This window comes from Epinephelus lanceolatus, chromosome 4 (genome assembly GCF_041903045.1).
Source record: "Epinephelus lanceolatus isolate andai-2023 chromosome 4, ASM4190304v1, whole genome shotgun sequence".
NCBI lineage: Eukaryota > Metazoa > Chordata > Actinopteri > Perciformes > Serranidae > Epinephelus > Epinephelus lanceolatus.
In genome coordinates this window covers 43,780,852-43,802,077 of record NC_135737.1, presented here as the reverse complement: position 1 = coordinate 43,802,077, position 21,226 = coordinate 43,780,852, and the positions used below count along the sequence as shown (strand labels likewise).

The 21,226-nt window shown below is 44.5% G+C and overlaps 1 protein-coding gene across 8 annotated transcripts in view; it reads left to right on the top strand.

Moving 5' to 3' along the window:
• Positions 1-21,226, top strand: part of phldb1b (pleckstrin homology-like domain, family B, member 1b) — a 120,198-nt gene that overhangs the window by 46,943 nt on the left and 52,029 nt on the right. For all 8 annotated transcript variants that reach the window (XM_078167329.1, XM_078167328.1, XM_078167332.1 and 5 more), the window contains one exon: positions 953-2,445. In XM_078167329.1, coding sequence (XP_078023455.1) covers positions 953-2,445 — 1,493 coding nt within the window. The remainder of the gene's footprint in view (positions 1-952; positions 2,446-21,226) is intronic.

Sequence of the window (21,226 nt, the reverse complement as noted above, 5' to 3'; positions counted from 1 at the left end):
GATAATCCATAGATAATACTGTATTACACTCTTAGAGTAAGAGTCTTGAAGGTAGAACTGTGAGAAAGCTTTTTTTTCTGACAAGAAAGACAAGGAATTACCTAGCCTGTTGTTCAATAAACTTAATGTAGCCCGCCACACAGTATTGGTTAATCAAGCAAGAATCAAGGAACTATGCAGGTGGAACTAATTTGTTCTCTAAAACAGACAGTAAACATGCAAACCAACACTCACCTTACAGCAGACCTGTTGGGTAGCACAGGGTGTCTACGGGTCCTTAAAAAGTCTTAAGATGTTTTAAATTCCATGTCCATTAAATAGTCTCAAATTTGAATTTGTGAAGTCTGAACTACTACGAACATTTTATCTAATTCCATTTATCCATTTTTTTTGGAACAGTGATGTAAAACTCCACATTATTTCATACCTGTTGGCAAAATGTAGACTGACTTAATTCACTCCAATAACCATTTTCCTACATAACACTTACCTCTGCACAAGACCACATGCCTGTATATACTACAGGAGGAGGTGCGCATTAATAATCCTCCAGGACTGTAACATGCTCATGTTTAACCCGAACAATGTGTCATGTGACTGCAGTTGGTTCAGATCCAGGTTGGAACACGCTCTCACCACAAACCAACCGCACCAGAGTTTGTTTGTAACCAGACTGAGACCACCTCTTCAAGAAGGTCTCGGTCTGGTTGTTTTGGTGCGCATCTGAGTGTGATTGCTGTGTTCACACCTGCACAAAGGAACCACACTGAGGGGGCAAATGAACTTGAGTTTGAGTTTGATTGAACTGAAGCAAACAGGTGTGACAACATCCTTAGACTCTGAATCCCAACTTTGTTGCACAACAGACTAAACGTAACCATATTCCAGTTTGTGCCCATTGTGTTGTGTAGGATGAACCCCGATGACAGTTGTTCTTTCTTCTTTCCCTCAGACACAGAGAGCTTGGTCAATGGGAATCACCAGGCCAGTCCCGCCCAGTCTCCCCCAGCTCCTGGAGATAAAGTCCAGTCTGAGCACAGTGCAATTGTCAGCTCTATTGAGAAGGACCTCCAGGACATCATGGACTCCCTAGTCATGGATGACCCTCAGCCTTCTTCCTCGGAGGGCAAAAAGCCTCCTGGAGGCATTCCCCACTCCCCGCTGTCGCCCATGGTCAATGGAGGGGGCCGGTATCTGCTGTCCCCTCCTACCAGCCCAGGGGCCATGTCCGTGGGGTCCAGCTATGAGAATACATCGCCACCCTTCTCTCCCCTCTCCTCCCCATCAGCGGCCAGCAGTGGGAGCTTTACAAGCCCGTCTCCTAGTGGAGGACCCCAGGACCAGAGTTCTTCTCTGCCGCCAGTGCCTGTACGCTCCTCTAGCTACAACTTCACCACCCAGCCTCCACCTGTACCCCAGCCACGGACCATACTGCCTAACTTCAGCAGCGGTGGGGCGGGCCAGAAGGTTCAGGAAAGCCCCAGGCTGCAGAGGAAGGTCTTAACAGAGGCCCCTCCAAGCCCTAAGCCAAGCCGCAGAGGACTAGGCCAAGATGGGTCTGAGAGCCCCCGACAGACTCCTTTGTCCTCTTGTGAATCTCTCAGTAGTAGAAACATTGTGCCAAGTAGCCCCAGACTCACTCCCAAATTCCCTTCCTGTCCATCCCCGTCTCCCTCCAGTCCCAGGACCAAGGCAGCCACAGTGCTGCAGGAAAGGCCTGCCAGCCCTTTCAGAGAACAGACCAGTCTAGCTGATTGCCCCCTAAACTCCAGCCCCTCCAGGCAGCTTTCTCAACCCACCAGAGCCTTCCAGCCTCCCCTGGACCCCATCGTCCACATCATCCAAGGATCGCCGCTCCAGCAGCATTCACGTTCGCTGCAGCCCCCTGAGAGCCCTCGCATGGCCAGGAGAAACATGGAGCTCAACGGTGGCGGTGGAGGTGTCAGCAGTATGAGAGAGCTGCCCCCTCTTAGCCCCTCCATGGCTCGTAGAGGGGTCCCGGTACTCCCAGGGGCACTCCCAGGGACTATCCCTTCCTTGAGGACTCCAGATAGCCCCTCAGGTCTGAGCAAGCTTATCCCAGAGAGTCCCAGGCTTCGACGCAAGACCGGATCTATGTCCGAGGAGCCGACGTGCAGCAGGGGGATCCGAGACCGCAGTCCGTCGCCTACCTCTATGATGATGGAGGGCGGTGGTGGTGCGGGAGCACGTAAGGCGAGTTTTGGGAATTCCCTGTCACCTGCTTACAGTCTGGGCTCCCTGCCTGGCTCGTCCCCCGTGGCCAGCCCGAGGACCCACAGGAAGATGTCCGCAGGGAGACCCCACCCTGGAATGAGGGAGAGGAAGAACAGCATCACAGAGATTAGTGACAATGAGGACGAGCTGCTGGAGTACCACCGACGACAGAGAGAGGAGAGGCTTCGAGAGCAGGAAATGGAGAGACTGGTGAGTCAGGAACACACGTCAGAAGGAAACTACTCTTATTTAGTTTACATTTTAAAAGAACACATTTCACTCATGTACCTGGTTCACCATTCTGACTGAAAGGTTAAAGCAGATTTACTTGATACGTCACAGGGTTTGAGCACATTTCATGACTACAGTATTACTGAAGAGCTGTTTTATACCTGACGGCTAATCTTAATCCTGTCAGGGTTTTTAAGGTTTAGGCAGATATCGCAACACTCATATCACCGTTTCACTCAAGGTGGTTTTCAGATCAATCTTTCGAATAGAGCTGTGACCTGTGATTATTTTTTTCATCTATGAATCGAGGTCGGAACACATTCTCACCACAAATGAACCGCAACATCGTTCGTTTGTAACCAGACTGAAACCACCTCTTCAAGAAGGTCTCGGTCCGGTTGTTTTGGTGTGCACCTGAGTGTGATTGCTGTGTTCACACCTGGTTAAACAACCTGCACTTAGGGGGCAAAGGAACTTGAGTTTGATTGAACCGAACCAAACAGGGCAGGTCTGAAAGCACTCCTAGTCAAGTGGAGTAGTCCAAGTTTAAACTTTTGTTTAAACATCAGGGAAATGAGGTGTTGCGAACATCCCTTCTAGAGACCAAGGCAAAACCTTTTAGTTGCTTGTTTTTGTCCTGATATATGACTTACTGTAAACTATTATTCGACTGCCTTGCTCTCTGATTATTTTATTTTAATCAGCAAATGGTTTCAGTGCTACTTGGAAAGTTAACCCACAATTACACCTCCTATGTTCCCCGAAAAGCCTGAGTTTTCTTGTTAAAATTAATCTGTTGAAATAAGTTTAACACAGAATTCTGATCAGTTATAAAGGTAATATAATTTTATATTTAGTTTGACTTCAGTGTGATGTGAGAGGATCTTACTGAAGATCTTTGACATGTCAGAAACTGGCCTCCAGCACCTTGTAACCTATCTAAAAGAATTTCATTGGTATGATTATGACCAGAATTGATGAAATGTTGTGAATATTCCTCCAGAGGCTCGGTCTAACTTTAATCTGTATGACCTCCTGGAGGAGCGGACTGCGACAACTGTATGACTCCATGTCTTTTTGGTAAAGGAGGAGTAACCAGGCCCGTAAACCGTCTCAGTGAACTGTCTGTAACTTGGCTGTCGGCTGTCTAAACTGCTGCTGACGTGCAGTCTCGGGGCACCCAGATGAGCCCATAGCAACCACACTGTTTGTTGTTTCCTAAACTGAACGGGGGGGGGGGGGGAGGGAGCGGCGTTAGACATCTTGAACTTGTCTGCCAGTCTGAATGAAACCACTGAGACAAAGTCCTTTTAAAGGCCTTTATATGTGTTTGTGCCTGCGTGAGGAGACGTTTGTCTGCTCCGCTTGTAATTACAAAATGGGTGTTTTTTAAAGTGTGAGGCTGAGTGAAGGCAGCTCGGCTGGATAGACTGAGACGACGTGCCCTCTGTCTCTGTGAACCAGGTCCTGTTCTGGTGCCTCCTATAGAGCCATGGCAGTAAAACAGTGTGTCGGTAGCGCCTCATTCACACAATGAGACTGCGTTTAACCCTTAAGAGTGAGGAGGGCAGCGCTGAGTGCTACAAGACCAGACAGAGAGCCACTCAAGTTACTGATGTCATCAAGAGAGGCCGGTCTGTAGATCAAAATGAACACAACAGCTATTTTGTTTCCTCGGACATTAGCATGATTTATTATTTATAAGATGCTAGTCAGTGTCAGGAGGATATACAGATATAGAGAGGCAAAGTGAACCTGGTCCTGAGTTGACATTGGTTGTTATGGTCGGATTTAGATCAGGTTATGGTAAGGCATTACAGAGATATCCTGGGGTTAGGGTTAGGGTACCCTCGGGTAACAATTATTCTATTTTGATAATCAAATAATCATTTCCGTCATTTTTTTAAGCTAAAAAGCCAAATATTTGCTGGTTTCATGATTCTTAAATGTGAGAATTTGATGCTTTTCTTTGTCGTACTTGATAAACTGATTAGCTTTAGATTTTTGGACTTTTGGCCAAATGAAAAAATACCATTTGAAGAAATCACACAGGGCATATTTCACTGTTTTGTGGCATTTTATTGACAAAATTATTATTGATTAATTAAGAAAGCAGTGGGCAGATCAATCGACAATGAAAATATTTAGTTGCAGCCCTACCTGTACATTTCTCTGTGATTCTGTACTGGGGAACAATCAAAGGTTCATTTCTTCGTAGGTATTTTTGTTATCCAACAGATGTCTGCTGTCTGCCCAGAATGATAAATACTTTGCCCAGAAATGTTGGATTTAAACGCTGGCTTCACCCCGAGAACACATGCTATCATTCTGGGCAGATAGTCGACATCTGTGATCCTGAGAATACCTTTTGAAGATACAACCTGCTGCTGCTGCTGCGTAACAGGTAAAATATTTACATTTGGACTTCTCCCCTTGGAACTGAGTGAGCAAATCAAGGAGTAATGGACAAAGTATAACATCAGTACTTCAGCTTCGGTTTCAGATGTAAAAGAAAGAAACCTCACACTCACATTTGTAACAGTGAAATTAGTAAAAATCCAATCCTCCAACATACAACTTCAACTTCATGTACACTCACTGGCCACTTTATTAGGTACACCTTGCTGGTACCAGGTTGGACCCCCTTCTTAATTCTTGGTGTCACAGATTCAACAAGGTGCTGCAAACATTCCTCAGAGATGTTGGTCCATATTGACATGATGACATCACACAGTTGCTGCAGATTTGTCGGCTGCACATCCATGATGAGAATCTCCCGTTCCAGCACATCCCAAAGGTGCTCTATTGGACTGAGATCTGGTGACTGTGGAGGCCATTGGAGTACAGTGAACTCATTGTCATGTTTGAGATGATGTGAGCTTTGTGACATGGTGCGTTTACGTTTTCACAATCTTCTGTTGTCCAGTTTTGGTGAGAAAACCCGTGTGAATTGTAGCCTCAGTTTCCTGTTGTTAGCTGACAGGAGTGGCACCTGGTGTGGTCTTCTGCTGCTGTAGCCCATCTGCTTCAAGGTTGGACAAGGTGTTGTTGCTTCAGAGATGCTCTTCTGCACACCTTGGCTGGAACCAGTGCTTATTTGACTTCCTGTTGCCTTTCTATCATCTTGAACCAGTCTGGCCATTCTCCTCTGACCTCTGGCATCAACAAGGCATTTTGGCTCACTGGATATTTTCTCTTTTTGGGACCATCCTCTGTAAACCCTAGAGATGGTTGTGCTGAAAATCCCAGTAAATACTCAGAGCAGCCCGTTTGGCACCAACAACCATGCCATGTTCAAAGTCACTTCAATCACCTTTCTTCATCATTCTCATGCTCCGTTTGAACTTCAGCAGCTCGTCTTCACCATGTCTACATGACTAAATGCATTGAGCTGCTGCCACGTGATTGGCTGAGTAGATATTTGTGCAAACGAGCAGTTAAACAGGTGTACCTAATTAAGTGCCTGGTAAGTGTATATAATATTGCGCTGGTAAATCTTTAACTGTCAGTTTAAAGGCAGCAACTTACACCTCAACTTGTGAATAGGTGTGTTTGGTTACACTACAAACTAACCTAAAGGAATGTCACCAGGATGGGTTCAGGAAAAAGTCACTGACAAGCTCTTCACCCTCACAACAGTAACACTCTACATGATATATAATACAGGCTATTTGCACCTCTGTTAGCCTCATCATAGCCCAATCAGTCAAACCCGAAATCTTTTGATCTCATTGAAGGGTTATCAGCCACAACCACCTTTGGACCAGAACAACTTACAGACACACAAAGAACAATATTGACATTAGATTGTGTACATAGCTCATGGCACATAAGGTCAAGAACGCGCTTATGTCCAGTAAATAGAGACGTCCAGGGACGAGGGAGGACCGCCGGGGACACAGAGGCAGGATTCCTCAGCAGCCTGTGATGTTATTGTATTTTTCGAAGGCAGAAACTCTCAGCTCTTTGAGGAGGCAGGGCGTGGAGCTGCAGGGCCTGTAATTAGTCACAGTTGACTCACTGTCATGACAGATTTTTCTTGCCCCAGAGCATCTGCATTTAAATCATTTCACACACAGCCTGCTACTCATTCACACAACTGATTACCAGAAAACAAAGTTATGTGAACAGCGAGTGTCGGAGAGGTTTATTCAGGAAAAAGAGTGTTATTGTGAAATCAACAGGAGTACACAGCTCAGAGGCAGCGGGAGGCTGCTGGCAGACTGCAGCTACTCACACACACTGATACACTGATGCAGATCGGGCTGGTATCGGACTTGGAATGGGTTTTGGCCTGTTGGTGTTGTTTAAATGCTGTTTAATTACATTGTATAATTGATTAATACCCCATCTGGTATGAAGGGCTCGTTGTGAAATATTTATGGTGAAGTATTGAGGCTTCTTCAAACCAATTAGTGGAAATCTTTGGGAAATACTGAACATTACTAACGACATCTGGTTTCATGATATTGGATATTAGCAAAGATGTGGATATGGTAGCTTCAGTCCAGTTTGAAACCTCACAAAGGTCAAACCATGTCCAATTACAATAGTTATTTCTTAGTAGGGGGCGGCACGGTGGTGCAGTTGTCAGCATTGGGGAGAGCTTGCAGCCCTTATGTGTGGATTTTGCATGTTCTCCCTGTGTCAGCGTGGGTTTCCTCCAGGTGCTCCAGCTTCCTCCCACAGTCCAAAGACATGCAGGTTAATTGGTGACTCTAAATTGTCCGTAGGTGTGAATGTGAGTGTGAATGGTTGTCTGTCTCTATGTGTCAGCCCTGTGATAGTCTGGTGACCTGTCCAGGGTGAACCCTGCCTCTCACCCAGTGTCAGTTGGGATAGACCCCCACGACCCCCAACAGGAGAAGCAGTTATGGAAAATGGGGCTGGGCCGTATATCAACAGCATAATGTGAGACTAGATATCATCTTCGATTTTGGATATCTTATAATAATATCGTCATTTTCTGAATTTACTAGACTAAGTCCAGGATTCCCACGGTCATGGAGTTTCACAGTCTCATTTTCCAGGCCTGGTAAAAGTCTTGAAAGTTTTGGAAAACTCATAAAACTTTGTTGTTCTACCCACTAAGACACCAGGTGCCCCAGGGAAGTTAGTTTTAAGTTAAATATTCACAGACTTTCACTCCAGACCTGGCAGCGTCTTCTAGTTTCACTTTCACCTGATGTCGGCAGTAGACGGACGCTAAGCTCACCTCCCGTTTACTGCAGGGGGCTCAAGCAGACTGTTAACTGTACTATGAATAACCACATGTGCGTCTGGTGATTGCAGCTCTCTGTGGACGTTAAATGCCCGAGCTTTAACTTTAGTGTCATTGTGACAGCCCCCCCCCCCAATCCCTGCCACTCTCCAGCTGTCCTATTATAAAGGCAAAAGCCCTAAATCAGCAGTTCCCAACTGGTCCACCCACGGGGTCCAGATTGCGTCTTAGTCATTAGTTCAAGGTCCACACAGTTGAATATATTTAGCGCCATATTCGTCAAGCTATTTACTGTCTCTGTCAAGTAGTTGCTGTTATTTACTCACTCTACAACAGGAAACGGCACCTCAAACTAAAAGCTTGTGCCAGAAATTCACTGCACTTCAAAACAAAGCGTGTTTTTTACAAACTTGACATGTTCGTGTATCACTTCAGAATCAACCTGCGACGCACTTTTGGACCATGACCCACCAGTTGGGAACCACTGCACTAAATAATAATCTAAAAAAAAGGGATGTTTTTAGTTGTCGGATGTGATGAAGATGGAGAAGTTTTGAGAAAATATAAATGGGACAATAGTCTGACTGAAACTGGATTTTTTAGGCAGATACTTATATCGGGGAGTTTCCAAAATCTGCAAATGTTAGCTGATGGAAATTAAAAGAACCAAAACACACAAAGTAAACAAACAATCCTGATATGGGTCCCTTAGATTGTTATTCTTGTTTTTTAATTGTTTGGATATGTACTAAATGTGACATTTTACTGCGTCAGAATCATCTCAGTGCTCTCTGGTGGATGTAACTCTATGTAATGGTGACACTGTCTCTAAATGACCTCAGACCCAGTGAAACATCTCTGCTCTGCAGTTTCCTTTTGCTCACCAGTCCTCCCTCGTCCTTGGCTGCTGTGGCGTCATCATAATACGACTGCTAAGTGCTCCTGAGTTAGCTGCACTCCTGTTTGAATACTTAATCGACTGGTTGACTCATTTTCTGTGATGCACTTGTGATTTACGTTTTGTGTTCAGCACAGTGGGGATTTAATTAACTTTGACTCCATCACACCTCGGGGCCACAGCGGTGCTGATGTTACTGTGTGCTGCTGTGGTGCAGCAAGCTCTGCAGACAGACCTCTGAGCTCTTCGCTGTCACGCTGTTGAAGATGAAGATGAGGTTGATAATGTGCGCACTGGGCATGTTAAGTGCACATTTGGTGTTTGCAGAGATATCAGACAGATAGACCAGCACAGGGCCTCCTCACACACATCAGATATCACTGGTTGATTAAAGTGAGCTCTGAAAAGGGCACTGCACCAGTTACACATAAAGGTCAGTTGTCTCGTCGTGGTCAGCTCCGCTCAGCCTGTCAAAACAGCTGTATAATGTCCTCTACGACTCAGGACGACTTCAGGTCTGAGACAATAAGCTCCGATCAGTTATGGGATTTTAAACACTCAATAGAAAGCTGAGGACATAAAGTTTGAGAACATTTGAGGCAGTGAGCACTCCTGTTTCCGTGGCAACCAGCACGCCAGAGTCCGCTAACTGATCCTCCTGTGAATGCCCACAGTTGGGAAGATTTTGTGTTTATTTGTTGTTGTTTTTTTCAGTAGGTTTTGATTGTGTTGGTTGTAAATTGTCTGTTAGTTAATCAGATGATAATGAAATACTAATCTCAACCAAGCAGTGATGTCATCCCAAACTCTCTGACTCTGGTCAACACTGCAGCCAACTTAAATGAATCTATGTATGTTGAATTTAGCACATTTATTGTGTTTTACTGTCATATATTTAGCTACTATTTGACTGTATTATATGCTTAATGGCGGGGACACATGCTGCGTCTTTAACCCCCTGATGAATGTGAGGTCAGGCGCTACTCTTGTGCTTACTATGTGCCAAGCAAGGGAGTAGGTTGCATCCAAAGTCTCTAAGCAACCATTACCTGCACTGTATCACAGCCTACCTACCAGAAATCCTGAGCTGCTCACAGCGACTTTATCTTCTCAGGAAACTTTGTTGTCTCAGTGTTAATCAGCAGATTTTAGAACTAGTGTACCCAACTATGGCTGAGAGTGTTTTAACCTCCCCCTCCCTGCCTGGTACGGTCATCTTGACTGTACGTCCAAGAATAAACTCTCGAGGACTGTAACAATGGCAAGTTAAATAGTTGGCAGGCCACAAAAGCTCTTGACCCAACTCTTTACAGAAAGGACGAGGAGGGTCTTGGCAGATGGCTCCCACCCTTTGAGTTTGAGCTCTTGAGCTCCAGGAGGCGCTACAGAGTCTGTCTGGCAACTACAAATATATTTAAGAAGTCTTTCATCCCAAATACGATCAGTAACCTTGACAAAGTGACAGACAGTGAGCTGATTTAATGTGTTTAAGTGTTTTGTATTGACTTTATATGTCTGTCTCACTAACTACTTATCCGCTTTTTACAAAGCTGTCTTTTGTGTCCGGGGAGCTGAGGACAAATTTCCACCCCTGATGGACAATAAAGATAAGTTTTGAAACACTGCTGCGTCCACAAAGCTGCTACTGTACACGATCCATGTTTATCTCAGGGTGCAGCTGTCGCTTGAGAACGTTTGTGCGTTGTGACAGTGTCAGTCTCACTTCTGAGCGCGCCATCTGTGTGTCTACATTAAAAACAATGGATCTGAGGCTGCTGAAAACGTGGCATGTGTACGGGAAAGAGTAGAGCCAAAGAAAAATCACTGTCTCTTCCCAAAGACCTTTATTGTCTCAGAGTTATTAGGGCCTGAGCACCGACTGCAGGTGGTCGCGAGGACCCTTTTGAAACCCAAGGAATCATTATTATTATTATTTATTATTCTTATTTTTAAGAAAGAATTGCATTTTTGTGCCTGACAAAACACCAAGATTGGCGCACACATGTAACCTGGTGAAAATTTACACCTGATATTGGTCTAGTTAAAGGAAATGACCACTTTAGAATGAAAATACAGACAGTACTTACTGACCCTCATGCTGACAAGAAGTCCAGTGTAGTTTTTTTAATCCACAAAACCCGTTCGGGGTATCGGAGGATAACAGCTAGCCGGATTTTTCCATACACTTGAAGTGAAGTTAGCTTGCAGGCGTGCTGTGTTTACATGGCAACTCGTGGGAGACTCGAGAACGTTCAGAAACAATCTTGTTCTCGAGTCTTGCGAGTTGCAGGCTAACTGACCACAGTGAGAAATGATGCTATAAAAGTTTAGTAAATTACGTCTTTTCAAGTCAATTTTGCATGTCGTGGCTTCAGGGCAAATGGATTACGACGGACGAGCTGTTCTGACGTTTTTTAAATGCATTAGCGGCGTTTTATTACATTTTCAAAATGATTTTGGACGTAGGTTCCATGCACTTCAAGTGTATGGAAAAATAAGAGTAAGTACTGTCTGTATTTTCATTCTAAAGTGGTCATTTCCTTTAACAGGTCTCACAACATGGCCCAGTAGCGCCCCCTACAAATTTTCAACAGAGCAGCCCCTGAACCTGGTTTTGCCGACATGTATGAAAGCTGGTAGGCATATGTAACACTCCAAGCTCAGATGGCATCCTGCCAGCACCCTGCAGTTGCGCAGAGGTGCAAGGGCCCATTCATCACTGCTTTCAGCTTAAATTTTATTTATGTTTTAAAGATATTTTTGGGGCTTTTTGCCTTTATTTGATGTATATGTGACGTAGTGTGGAGGTGTTTGTTATGGGAAGCAAGACTCTCCTGTGTGTGTGTGTGTGTGTGTGTGTGTAAAAGTGCCCTAACCAGGCCGGCAAGTGAAGCAGACACAGTGACGTGCATGCTTTTCTGAAATGAAAATTTTATTATGGCTTCATGAAAATGTGTGGGAGCCCTGAAACTCCTTAAACAGGCTTTAATTCAGCACAGTTGCGTCTTCCCTTGGATCCTGGAGGTGAGCCCTCTCTAATGACCAGTCAGCAGGGACGACTGTTTCCTGTGTCCTGTGATCCAAGCTGTCCGGCCTGGCACTGCCCTCTCCACATGGCCGTCTGACTGACACGCTGTCTTGGCAAACACACTTGGCATATGAGCCGGGTCGCAGCATGCTTCAGCCGTGCCCGACACACACGCCTTTCGTCTGTCCGCTGAAGATGACCTCATCTTTCCTGTGACGTTAGTAAAGATTACGCCATCGTTTTTTACAAGCAGCTCATACTGAAGGTTCCTTTATCACTTTCTGTGACATATGGATCAGACTGGTGTCTGCTGGGACTGTGAAGACACATAAAGTGAGTTTCTTTCTGAACTCAGATGAGCAGTTGACAAAGATGTTAGAATACGAGTTTGTCATTTGCTATTTTTCTCACTTGCTTTCTGAGATTAATTTACGCAGTGACATCTCTTTGTTAAGAACTCCTGTTTGATTTCAGCTCTGATTAGCAGGCTTGACTTGATTGCATGGTGATGGCTGAGCGCTGGCAGGCTCCTGTGGAGTCCTGTGGAGGAGTAGGTCTGTTCTCTCAGTCCCTCCTGGCTGCTGCTGGAGGTTGGTAAAGGTCACAGATTACTAAATGCCTCTTTTATAAAGGCCCACATGAGACACTCAAGTCTCTTTGGACTAAAGTCACTTTTTTATGTGTGGAATTGCCCTTGAAATATCAGGGATTCAGCTCTGAATATTCCCCCCCAGGCAGATATTTGATTTAGTGGCAATTTAAAAGAAAGTTCAACTCTGGCCTTTATCATCATACAGCAGGCCGCCACCAACAACCTGAACCCGTCTGCTGCTCTGCTCTGCTCTCCTCCCCTGCCCGTCTTTGTGTCTGCTCCGCTCTGTCATTTTCCACCCCAGCGGGATGTCACACATGTCGGCTGTGCGTGACGCGGAGAAATGTCTCTCCTGCATGGTTGGCATCTTTCCTCCTGTCCACGAGGGCCGGCAGACCAAATATACCCTCGCACCGCTGAACAGAGCGCCACATATGTATAGCAGCATCTTACAGAGCACGACCAAATATATCCAGCTACTGCGGGACACCAGACCTGCCCACCTAGGCTGCCAAATATATCCTGCACCTACACGGAGACAGAGTTCTGCGCAAACCCACTGACCAGCGGGTGTAACTGTGCTCATGCTGGAGGGGAGTTTGTGCAGAGTTGCACGCAGTTTACTGTAATTTTAAAAAGTACACAGCAGTAAATGTTTAGACTACAGGATCAACCTGCTTATTTGCAAGTTCAAATCATCACGAAACAGACTGCTATGATTTTCACTGTCTTTTTTTTTTGTTGAAACTAAAGAGCTGTAACAGATAAGACAGTCGAGCAGACTCTTAATCTGGGACAGCGATAAATCTGCTTCCCCACCCGTCCAAAGGAAAGCTGCAGTAATCCAGTCTTGAGACAGCACCAACAAATATGTCACGTTTGGATTTTCTCCACTGAAAACAAGTCCCAGATTAGGACGCATCATGTCACTGATGCAGTGTTGCCTTTATTCCCTCCACAATGTTTGGTGGATCATCAGACAGTGTGCAGCAGAGGAGGCAGGAGCGTGGATTGACTTGCTTTGTTCATATTGTAAATGTAGTCAGTTTTAACTGCAGCAGTGCAGTGTGCTGTGCTGTTACCTCTCCACTAGAGGGGGTAGTCTCACTGTTTAATGTTAGTAAAGAGTAGGTCAGCCAAGATCTCAGAAACAAAAACATGTCATGAACTCTTATGGTGAAGAGAAGCAGATTTAAATAGCTTTTATTTCATGATTTCAGGGTTAAACTATATGTTCAGTCTGGATGTATCCATGTCTTATTTATGTTTATATGTATTTTTTTCTTACCATACTTCCATAGGGGAAAAACAAGTCTTAATAAAAATATAACAATATCTGTCACAACAATACAAAGAGAATTCTTAAATAAATTACATGTGGTCAGAAGTCACAACACACTAACACAGAAACACGCAGTCTTTCAGTGTCATCGTACAAAGCTTGGAAGTCATGCTCCCAGCTTTCCTTCTTACCCTCCACTAACAAACACATCCATGTGCGCAGCTCCTTTCTGCTGATCCCTCCATCAGATCTCAGTGTATCCAAATGTAATGTATTCTGTTTAAGTGTTTAAGAATTGCCTGATCGCCCAGGGTGAGTAAAATGCCACGCCGAGCTAGTAAATCCAGTAACTCGCTTGTAAAAAATAATTAAACACATTATTTTTTCCAGAGCTGACGAGGGGAGGAGCTCAGGAGTGAGCCATCTCTCCTCTTTCACATCTGTGACACACTGTTTTATTACGGATTCATTTACCTAAAGGTTCTGCGTGTGACTGTCAGAGCATTAATACAGCACCAAACCACCTTTCTATGTAAAGATCTAGTGTAGTAATGGTGTCCTGAGCAGAGAAGTTACGCTCCCTCTGTGGTTCTCTTGTGGTAAGCTGGTCGGGCTGTGTGTGTGTGTCAGTGCATGTGTGTAACCCACTGGTTAGTCTGAGATCCGAAGAAGGGTATTAGCTTGAGACGTCACTTGTGGATGTGCTAATTAATTGCACTGAAAGGACTGCTTTGTTTATCCCACTGGCTAGGTCATCGCCGCCACTTTGCACTGTGATCAAATGATGGTTACCGTAGATATGGTGATGGTAGCAGTGCCAAGCAGAAACCTCTGCACCTGAAAAATAAAGCCAAACTACTACACACACATTCATACGCTGGTGGCCGAGGCTACCATACAAGGTGCCACCTGCGATTCAGTTGTTAACACACTCACACACCAGTGGAACAGCCTTTGGGAGCAATATGTGGTTCGGTATCTTGATCAAGGATACTTTGACATGTGGACTGGACGAGATGGTGATCGAACTTCCGATAAGTGGACAACGTATCTACCGTTGGAACCACAGCTTCTCCCCTGTCTGTTGCCCAGCAGAAATAAACATGTTTACAGACTGGTATAAAAAATGTTTTTACTTTTTCTTAATAACTCACCTGTTACGCATATTTAATGGCTGTCTGCTTGAGTGACAGCTGTCGTTGAGACATCACTGCACTCTGTGAATCAGATCCACCCCTCACTCCTCCACAGCTGCAGCCTCTTGACTAAATGTGGGCACTTCTGTCTCCAAAAAAAACAAGATGGCGACAGCCGGAATAGAGAATTCAAGGCTTCAAAAATAGCAGTGCAGGGGGTGACATCACAGCAGCTACATCCATTATTTTATACAGTTCATGGCTATTGCAAAAGCATAGCATCCTTCCTCTGTTTTCCACTGGTTAACACCGTTGACTCTGGCAGCACTGTTGCTGCTGCTTAACACTGTTTTTGGAGTTAGCACTGTTAGCTGCTAGCTCTGAATTTTGTATAGAGCCCCTCTAAATAAAAATTAAACTTGACAAATCGCGCATAGCGTTAGTTCAGGCAAGGGAGTCAGCTGATTCCTTTCTATGCAACCAACTGGATAATCTCGTCTACTGTTGCTGCTTCCTCTACAAGCTGCTTTGCAACCTGCCTCCACCCCAGCTCCTCCTTTTCATGCTGTATCTTACTTATCAGTGTCATTTCTGTTTGTCATTGATGCTGCTCTGTTCTGTTCCCGGGGGGTCTTTGCTGCTGCTCTCCCTGCCTTAGGCTTTCCATGTAGGCACATGGAAGGGCAGGGAGGTGTGCTCTCTCTGCCTCAGGCTTTCCTTTTTTGCACATGGAAGGGCAGAGAGGTTTGCTCTTTTCACCTTGGGCTTTCTGCGTAGGCCAGAGGAAAGGCAGAGGAGCCCCAGAACAGAGCCATACCACCAGATATAATACTTCACTTGGTCCTGACTGAATTAACTTCAGTCCTTGTTGTTATCTGATAATGTCTATTAAATAGAGCAATCTGGATAGACGCAAAAAAATTGATTTTGGGCTAGTAAATATCTGACTAACTTGCCCAACCAGGCAAGAGAAAAAACAACATTAATGGTGAACCCCTCTGAGCTGAATGAATCCCTTATTATTATTCCTGTCCAAGTGAATTTCAAACAGCCCATTTAAATGTTATCAGGGTGAGCAACACCTTTTCCAGTGGCCTCTCCTCCTCTTATGCAACACCTCAGTGTCACACTGACTTCTGGAAACCCCTGATACCATTCAATTAAATCTAACTGCCTCTAGGTCAGTTTATACGCTCCTGCTTAATGGTGAATGCATCACAACCCACTTCAAAGAGCTGCCCTTACATGCTGCGTTATTTAACAGTCAAAAGAGAAATAATTACAGGAAGTCAGATTATGTGCAAATATGCAGCAAACTTAGTTTAACTTCAAGCTTTAATGCACTTCAAAGCCTTTCAAGCCGTTTCATATTAAGTTTTCCACTTTTAACAGCTGTAACCAGAGTCATTGTACCGTTTGCCTCGATTAAATTTATCAGCCTATTTAAAGTGAACAGCAGGCGGTGCATAATACAGTGTCAAGTTGGACTGGGTATATAAAGGTAGCTCCTTTTGCTTTTCTTAGAACCAAGCAGCAAGCCGCCTCCCACTCGAGGAAGTCTCTAAATATTATGATCCCTAACTCCGCCCCTGTTCAGTGAGATTCCTCACCTCCTCTCACAAGACCTGGGTGGGTGGGTGGGTGGGGGTCTGAAGTGGGGGTTAGACTGCTCTCCATCCGTCCCAAAGTAGCACAGCCAGTTGTGAAATCACTTAACAGTACAGGAGGAGCTGAGTGGAGGCGCAGGGAGCAGCCACATCTTCCAGTCCTGTCATACAGAGCTGTAGAGGACACATCCTGAGTGTGTGTGTGAGTGTGTATGTGTGTGTGTCATGGACCGGTATCATGTGCTGAGCGGCAGCAGGACGGTACCGGCGCTGGGACGGAGTCAGGGCAGGGAGCAGGCCATGGTGTATCTGCTCGCTCTGGCCAAAGAGAAGCCGGTGTTTCTCAACAGCGTGGCAGCACTCATGAAGGTAACTGATGCCGCTGCTAATATTAACAAAGCTCTGCCAGTTGTTGCTCTCAGGCTGGATTTAAATAGACCGAGGATGTTCCTGTGACAGCTCTTTGGTTTTGATTCTGATAATAAAGGGACTGTTTGGAAATGCCTGTTGGCTCCATGTGATGCTGTGTTTCCTCTGCTGGTTCAGACTTTAACAAGGGGAGCTTTCAGGCCCTCACTCTGCCTCTCTGCATGGGAAACTGTAGCTGAGCGTGAGAAATATGTTGCGTGTATTCACACTGTGGATGGTGAAATGACATAACCTGTGGTGTGGAGAGTTCACGTCTGTAGTAAACCTGAGAGGCAGGTGGAAACTTGCTGTGTAGGTGCATTTAAAAGTGACATAACCAAGTGAATCAGTGATGAGGGAAAAACTTGGACTCTTGTAAATCTTTATTGTGATGAATAATCAACTCAGTGAGCCTGATATCAGATATCAGAGAATCCTTTGGCATTGTACGTGTGCACGGACAGAGACGTAACAGAAACTTTAAGTACAGAACAATATTTGAGCCTCATACAGTGTCTGCTAGGTGTCATTCAAATCCTCATATTATCAGAGTCAAGCAAAGTGTGTGTGTGTTACTCTGGAGCATCAACAAGGTCGACCTCTTATCTTCCAGACAGGCAGGAGCCTCCCAACGTAAAACATGTGAAGGGCACTGATGCTTCAGAGGTCAACTGCGTGTCAATGCACAAATTAAACAGTCTTAATTTTTTTGGGATAACCTTCCATGTAATGTGACATAACAGTAGATTTATTTTCTGTAAGTTAGCCGTTGACATAACGTAGCTCTAATCTGCGTCAACTTAGGGCTGCACGATGTATCGTTTCAACATCGACACTGAGATGCAGAATAGTCCCATCAAAGGACGTATAATGTCATGTAAGGCAAATTAACTCAACTTATCTGATGCTTGATACAAATGGAAAACTTGCACACTTCTCATTTTCCATGACTTATAGTGGCCAAGCCTTCTGCTTTTAGACGTTACGTGTATATGTGACGTAGTGTGGTGGTGTTTGTTATGGGAAGAGAGACTGTTGGACATGAAGACATGAGGGGTCAAGAGGTCACCTAGTCATGCTGTGGCTTTAGTTGGTTGACAGAGGAGTGGTTAAGTGTGGTTCTACTGATGATGGATACCCAAGATTGTTCGGTAACAATTTACTTGAAGGTATCTACATAAGGGTGACATGACACTGTCATAACTATGACATAACTGTCATGAACTTGTCATAAACATAATGGACATGTCATAAACGTTTATGACTGCTGTCATGAACGGTCATTAATTTTTTGTAATGACAAGTTGACATTGTTTGGGTTGTCTTGATGATGACAACTTGACATTAATCAAAGTGACATTACCAGAAGTTGTCTTTGTCATGACAAGTTGACATTAAATTTGTTTGGGATGTCCTTATAATGACAACTTGACATTAACATAAAGACATCTTCTGGTAATGTCACTTTAATTAATGTCAAGTTGTCATAATCAAGACAACCCCAACAATGTCAACTTGTCATTACAAAAACCGACACTTAATGACAGCAGTCATAAACGTTTATGACATGTACATAATGTTCATGACAGGTTCATGACAGTGTCATGTCACTCTTATGTAGATACCTTCAAGTAAAGTGTTATCCATTGCTCTAGAGCAGGGATACTCAACTTGTTTTGCCCGGGGGCCACTTTTACAAAACGACAGGAAGCCAGAGGCCAGTTAATAAGCCAGTATTAGTTGCTTACCAGTAAATATAATGAATTGATTGCCTGTTTTCAACCTTTTGACTTTTACTGTCCTCACTCATCTTTGTCAAGAGGCAAATCCAGTCACAGTAACCCCACACAAGTCAAGTGTACGCAGGGGTGTTGAGGACACTCGGGGCTTAGCCAGGATCTCTGTTGGAGAATCCAGACTGTCCTTTGCTGGCATTTGTTTTTGAATAAACAAGCTCCATTTTGATGTGTTCTTATGCACTCTGGCACCATATTTAAATTCACAGTACAAAAAAAGTCACACTGTGTATTAAGTCATTTTTATTGTGAATTAGGCAGTGGTCAGCGGGCCACCTGGCACCCTATCCCACAAGTTGAATACCACTGTTCTAGAGGACATAGACAGGAGTAGTGTTGCACGGTATACTGGTACTAAAATAGTACCGCGATACTAGAGTATTCCAAACGGTACTATACTGCATTTGGAAAATACTGGTACTTTGAAATTGATTCAATTCATTAATTTAGTTAATTTATTTTACTCATTTATGCACACAAACACCTTCCTTGTTCCTATTGGAGCACAGATTGCGCAAGTGGTGTGTATGACAGCACCTGTATCAACATCTGCAGCTGGCGCACATGAAAAAAGACAAGAGAAAGTCTGCCTTGCAAAGGGAGACAACACGAGACAACACAAACTTGGTGGAACATTTGAGTTACCAAACCGTGACGTCCGTACCGAGGTACTTACCGAACCATGATTTTTTTGGTACCGTTACACCCCTACTATTTATTGTTCTAAAGGTTTGTATCCAAAAGGACTTTTCCTTAGGAAAAGTACCAAAGAGTATTGAAAAGTATCGAAATTCATATTGGTATTGGTATCGAAACAAAGATTTTGGTATCGTGACAACACTAGACAGGAGTATGCATGTTTGGGAAAGAGAGGATGAGGTTAAATAGAAAGGAAAACCTTAAGTCAGGATCCCCTTCATGTTAACTTTGGTGACTCTCTAGTTCCCATCATCCTCAGCTGTACTTTGTTTTGTTCCTGTCATAAAATGTTAGCATGCTAACATGCTAAACTAAAGCCCTTTTTAAACAGGAATTGTGCAAATTTGCAGGAAAGCCCAATCAGTCTTTTTTCAGCATTGGCAGTATAAAAACAAAATCGGGGAGTGCAGCAAAATGCCACCAACCTACTTTTGTTTATACAGAATGTGCCTTTTTCGGGGCAATGGGGGGCGTGAGCAAGTAACAAAACGTGTAGCTCAGCGTGTGACGTAAACAGTGACGTGGGAGGGAAGCCGCGGCTGGTCAGTCCTTCTGCGATTTTCTTATAAGTTGGTTCTTCACTGTCCCCGTCATCTGACGGTTAATGGCCTCTTCGTTTACGAGGACAAGGAGGGCGCGCAATTCCTTGTCTCCCCAGTTGCTCATCTTTACAGTGTCTGTCAGGTTTGCGTTTCCCTCTTGCTACTAGCTGCTCGCTAATTCCTGCTATCAGCTGTTTCCTGTTTATCCACCGCCAGTGGGTCGCACGTGCAGCGTCATCAACAGCTCCTCCCACAAGTCATCAACAGCCCCTCCCGTTGTGGAAGGCCGCCTTGTTCTGTTTAAACTAAAAGGGTTCCACCAATATGTCTACCCTATGAGGCGGAAAATTGGGTGCCTCGGATCAGCTCGCCAATCCGGCTCTGTGTGTCTAAACGCTCGCAGCTTGCCGGCAAAACGGCCCAACATTCGCGGAAAATCTGGCAGTGTAAAAGGGGCTATAGATGATGACCATGGTCGTCATTACCTGTTAAACAAACATATTAGCAGTGCTGATGTTAGCGTTTTGCTCAAATCACCGCAGCCTCACAGAGCCATAAGTGTGACTGTAGATGTCTTGTTTCTTCATTCATCTTCTGAGATTAGAAAAACTATTGTTAATTTCATATTATTATTAGATTTACCAGTTGAATAAAGGAATACTAAAAATAAGGAAAAATGTTTCTTCTCAAATTCAGGATAACACAGGGCGAGTTATTGATATACAAATGGTTGATTGGGGGGTGAAGTATTCCTTTGATTAAATGAATAAGTGTGTCAGTGCTACAACATTTAGCATAATGCATCTACATAAATATGTGCAGTCAGGTTGTCTAACAGCAAACATACATTTTAATTTACATGCAGCTCCTTGGATTGTAACCTGGCTGTTGAGCTGCAGGCGGCTGTGAGCGTCAGCAGTGTGACAGCTGGGCGACTGTTTGCTTTGTGCTGCTGTTTACTTTGGCTGGTGTGCTCTCTAAATCTCCTCTGGCTAAACAGTCTCGTATGTATATACAGCACTGAGGTTCACTACTGTACAAACCAGCTGCTATTGACTTCTAGTTCTGGGGTGGGCGGTATTGATATTTAATCTCATAATTTCTCGTGCACAGCAAATTGTTTAACTTAACAAAGCTGATGCAACTGACTGCAGATCTTACAGCCCGGGTTTTATCTCCCTCCTATAACAATAATCAAGCCATAAGCCTGCTTATTATCGGCAGCAGTGTTTAGAGAATGTGAAAAAACGACTCCCATCTAGCCTTTAATCTAGGCTTTGATGTTCTCATCTCTGCGCTGGAAGTGTTTGACATGATAATTGGGACTTGGTTGTCACTTTGAAAGATTCCTCCAGGTCTTGGATCCCAGCTGAGGGGGAGGTTTCAGCGGTTTAAATGCCAGCCGCCCCCACCGGGAGCAACTACTCCTTAGTTTCATCGTGAGATCAGTGCCAGTGACATCAACATGGAGGACCACCAGCTTATTATACAGAGAGGTTAGCTGCCTGCTTGTCCTATTCCCCCTGCCTGGCTTTGATGCCTCTGTGTTCC